The sequence below is a fragment of the Plectrocnemia conspersa genome, unplaced genomic scaffold, assembly GCF_051122295.1.
Source record: "Plectrocnemia conspersa isolate PC_06_02 unplaced genomic scaffold, ASM5112229v1 ptg000002l, whole genome shotgun sequence".
Taxonomy (NCBI): Eukaryota; Metazoa; Arthropoda; class Insecta; order Trichoptera; family Polycentropodidae; genus Plectrocnemia; species Plectrocnemia conspersa.
The window spans coordinates 18,021,474-18,026,264 of NW_028277166.1; the positions used below are offsets into that span (position 1 = coordinate 18,021,474).

Genomic DNA, 4,791 nt, shown 5'->3' on the forward strand with positions numbered 1-4,791 from the left:
TTACTTAATAATTTCTTTTAATATTTTTTATGTGTTCTATAAGAAAATGTTGTCTATTAAAATTTATTTTTTTAGGGTTTACTGTATAAAATTATTTAAATATTTTAAAGCCGCTGAATATATCACTAATTATTTTATCTCAGATATTTTTAGAATCTTCTTTCGCTTGTTTTTTTTTTAAAGGTATTTCCTCGCTATCATCTCAGGAACAAAATCAGCCATGCAATTCTGTACGAGGTTAAGGGATGATTCAAATTTATATTTAAGTGCACATAATAATGTACACATTAGCGTGCAAAAAAACGCATCACTTTTGAATCATCATATTTCATATATAACTAAAGATATGTTATATTTTTTCCAAACCAAATGTTTTTTGAAGTATTACACATAGGTCAATAATTAAAAATAATTTTGATATTAAATATTCAATTCTAAAACAAGAAATATTTTTTTTTAAAACTGTATACACTTATATACAGTAATACCTGAAATATTATTGTTTTTTTTTGCAATTCTTTAACATTCATTACTGTTTGAACACGAAAAATCATGGAATTATTTAATGGATTTGTGGTTTAATTTGTCGTAGTCTACATTTTCGGTCACTTCTATAAGTTTTTTTGCTCGTCGAGTTGTGCGATCGATTTTTTTATTAAGAATGACCTAGATATATATGTATATTATATATTTTGTAATAATTTAATACGGTATTAAATTCTTTTATCTCATCATAATGCATTGATAAAAACACATTACTGACTATTCGGCCGATGATAGGGTGCGGAAACATGCTTAAAGTTACAGTACAAATTTGAACCCACCTGATTTTTTTATAGTCTACCATCTTCACTGTTTCGTCGACAAAGTGGGTACCTTCCTTTTCGGAATATAAAAAGCACCCTCAGATCATTTGGCTTAGGATTTCGCCTAGAGGCATTATACATCACCTTGATGAACGAAGCGCATCCCATTTGACCCATATAAATTCAATATAATCCAACTTTGTCGATTGACCCATTTCACAAGTGTTCATATTTTTTGGTAGATATACGACTGCATACACTCTCTTTCCCGAGCCACAAAAGATGGATGTCCTCATTTATTTTATAACAACAAAAAGGGTTCAGAAAGGATGTAAGTATAATAAATTTGACCGAGGCGAGGGATACAATTAGCTTTGTAAGAATGTTGACAAATAAAAATTATGATAATATTAAAAATAACAACAGTAATTTTTTATATTTTTATTGTATTCAGCAACTAACAATATATATTGAAATAATAATATCAGATAACACTTATTCTTTATTGATGCAATTTGAAGTTTCTGTCTCTGTAAGAGATTTGACCAGTTCTGTATGACAATTCCTTGTTTCGCCTGTCATTCCACACTAATAAACCAAATAATGGGAATGGTAAGAGAAGTGCCAAGCCCCACTTGGCAGAGGTGGCGGATGGTCTGAAATGGTCATGTTGATACATTTTCATCGATACATATCTTTGAACGCATTCGTCGAACTGAAAAATAATATAAGAAAATTACCTTTATTAGGTTAATAGAAATCGATTAGGATATTTGATATTAGTGCAAAACAATCTTGTTCTTTTAGCTGCATCATGTATTCATCAAAATTAAATAAAAAAATTGTTTCACTGCATAAACAGGTTTCTAAATTTATTTACAACTTCGACCATTAGGACGTCCACGAACTACGATGTATCATTGTTTAGCAGTCAAAGGGTTAAGGTTATATAAGACGTGTATACATACAATATAGCCGGGGCCTCTGTGCGGATTCCCGGATTCCTTGATAAAGTGTTGCCTGCGAATGGCTCTAGCAGCCGCTTCTTCGCGCAATCGCCTAACTTCGTTCGCAGGAACTCCATATTGCGACGGTCCCGAAGGAGAAGACATAGCGCCTGACAGCTATCGAGAATTAGTGTTGCCAACAAAAAATATGTTTTAGATAGTTGGTCTTCAGACGTATTTAATGCGTCCATAGCTTATTACACATTTAAAAAGCCTAAAACAACATTAACATAAAAGTAATTTGACAACGAGTAAATTTCTAAAAAAACGCTGTACTACTTTTTATGCAAACTTATTAAATACATACCCCACAACTTTTTCCATTATTAAAATTTTCTTGCGAATTATGAAAATTGAAAATGTAGGAATATTTAACGAATAATTCCATGCTTAATTTAAATATAATTAGATATAAAATAATACAATTTTTTTAAGTATAAAAGTATAATTAAAGTTCTAAATCACACCGTTTTATTTTTAATTAGGATAAATCTTTACAAATTTATATACTAATTTGAAATGCTTCACACTCTTAAACTGTGCAGTTCTGCCATTGTCCTGATCTGATTTTTGTTTTTATTTACATTGCTATATGCTTAAACAAATATTTATTTAAAGATAAAATATATCCCTTTAGGATTTTATCAGGCCAAATAACATTTCCAAAATTATTGTAATTTATTTGACTGCATGGCGAAAATTTCAATGATTTACATTAATTTTTAATTATTGCGGGTACTACTTAAAATATATATGTATAATCCTTTTTAAAAAATTTTATTCTGATTATATTGATCTCAATACCTACATACATTATTGTTTTATCAATAATTTGTTATGGCTGTATTATCAATTGATCATGATATAATAAAAAACATAAAGCTTAATTATCTTAGGCCTTTTAAATTTTAATATCTATTTTTTTCATGTTTTTTCATTATTTTTATTCGTTTTACCTTTATTTTACGAGACACAAGCGAGCAATTTCTATGTGTATAATTTACAACAAAATGATATTCACAATGTTTGGAAAAAAAATAAAGTTACAAACAATTCCACTAAAATTTTTTAATCCTGCCGAAAGTAATATCGCAGCGTATTTTTGTAAATAAATCGATAAGGTGCATTAAAACTGCGACTTTTAGTCCCCATATTAGTAGATTTATAAGAAATAATTTCTCTTGCACGACAATGCCACACAATGCCCGACTGACATTTGAACATTCCCTATACTCACCAGATATTTATATATTTATTTATTATGTATTATTTAAAAATCTGCCAATTATGATTAGACATATTTACCCAGTGTGTCATAATGGCAATTATACAAAATAGTTATATTAAAAATTATATACACGTATGTACTGTGTATATACAGTAGACCCCAAATAACACGCTCTCTGTGAGCACTATTCTCCGAGAAGTGGTTAATTAAGTAAAGCAGTGGTTTGTATATATATTTTTAATTTGTAACTATTAATAGATTAGAACAATTATATATAAGATGTTAAAAGGATAAGAAATAAAACATACAAGAACGGGGAAGGAAATTCTGTATAATTTTATCTATCAAATTCAACAGAATTAAATAATAATTAATATTTAAGGAATAAATAAAACATAAGGAATGTACAATTCATATGCATTTATTAGTGCAAAACACAATATATGTAATGAATTGATTACGATTTTTCGTATTTTTGTATGTCGTATGTATGCTAGTATTGTACATAATATAATAGTTAGTAATCATTCTAAAATTCAGTTGTGATTTAATTAATTACAAATTGATTTAGTTTATTGATTTTTCTATTACTTTTTATTTAAAAAATGTATTTAACTAGTAAGAAATTAGGAAAACATATATTAATTATGACATTGAATGAAAACATATATTAATTATGACATGGCTTATATATTAATTATGACATTGAAATCATACACGAAAAGGTACGAATTGGATCTTTTTGTTTTTTCTTTAGTATTCAAGGCTCATCACATTTTTAATATCAACATTAAAAAAATGTTTTTTTTTCTATCTAGACATATACATTTATTCGTATAATTACGAAGACGATATAACAATGGTATAAGTCGGAGATTGATACCTTAAAGACATGGGTTCGAATAATATATGAACCTAAGTGTTTTTCAATTTCTATCGTGTCTGAAAGATTCGAATTAGTGACTAATTATAATTATAATTCCTGTCTATCATCACGTATTAATTTTTCCTACATTTTTCTAATCTGACGGATGATTACCTTGATAATTAGTTACAACCGAGCTAAGTCAAACACATTTATTTATTGTAAGCTGGAATATTAGTTTATAATTATTAAAATATATGTCATTCTTTTACAAATTTCGATTTAAGACTAGGGTCTCACTACTTACTTATTATTTGTGTTTACCTCGTTGTAAAGCGTCATATTGCAATAAGCTAATTATAATAAATAAAATAAATAATGATATAATTGAAAACGCATATCGGCATTGAAACATTCTTTATTTGTATAGAAACACAAATCGCCGATTAGAGTTTTTTGATTAATAATATTAATTTTTTTAAAAACTTTTATATAGAATAACTCACTTAAACGAATATTGTAGATGTTAGGCCTAATTAAATTTTGTAAATAACTTATATTGTAAAATGTCGAAAATTAATAATCGTAATTTTCTTTATATACATATCTATTATTTATCTATGTAACACGAGGTGGGAGGAAACTTGATATGAATTGTCACTGTGCATAATATTTATGTTCTTATCTCATTTACAATGCTTATACAAAAGTATTAAAAGTTGTACGTCATATCACTTTATATGGAAATTATATTTTTTATGTTTGATTAAAACATTTTTATCCTTTTTGAATCAAACGAAATTTTTCTCTACATAGTATACATATGTATGTATAAATAATGGCTTAAATGAATTTTAAATAAACAGACTAGATAAATTTATCAAA

General features: G+C 27.0%; 1 protein-coding gene across 1 annotated transcript; it reads right to left on the bottom strand.

Annotated features, from left to right (window-relative positions):
* Positions 1-1,232: 1,232 nt before the first annotated feature.
* Positions 1,233-1,967, bottom strand: ND-B15 (NADH dehydrogenase (ubiquinone) B15 subunit). Its single transcript, XM_088205570.1, has 2 exons — positions 1,775-1,967; positions 1,233-1,521 (listed from the first exon to the last, which is right to left on the bottom strand). Exons 1-2 carry the CDS (start codon positions 1,916-1,918, stop codon positions 1,309-1,311), a joined length of 357 nt encoding a protein of 118 aa, XP_088061696.1. The 5' UTR covers positions 1,919-1,967; the 3' UTR covers positions 1,233-1,308.
* Between the last annotated feature and the right edge of the window lie 2,824 nt (positions 1,968-4,791).

What these genes read in the sequence shown, in the direction of transcription:
- ND-B15 (XM_088205570.1), bottom strand. Translation starts at nt 1,918, where the DNA reads ATGTCTTCTCCTTCGGGACCGTCGCAATATGGAGTTCCTGCGAACGAA. An exon ending in ACAGAGGCCCCGGCTATATT is followed by an intron (nt 1,522 to 1,774) that starts GTATGTATACAC and finishes ATTATTTTTCAG; the next exon opens with TTCGACGAATGCGTTCAAAG.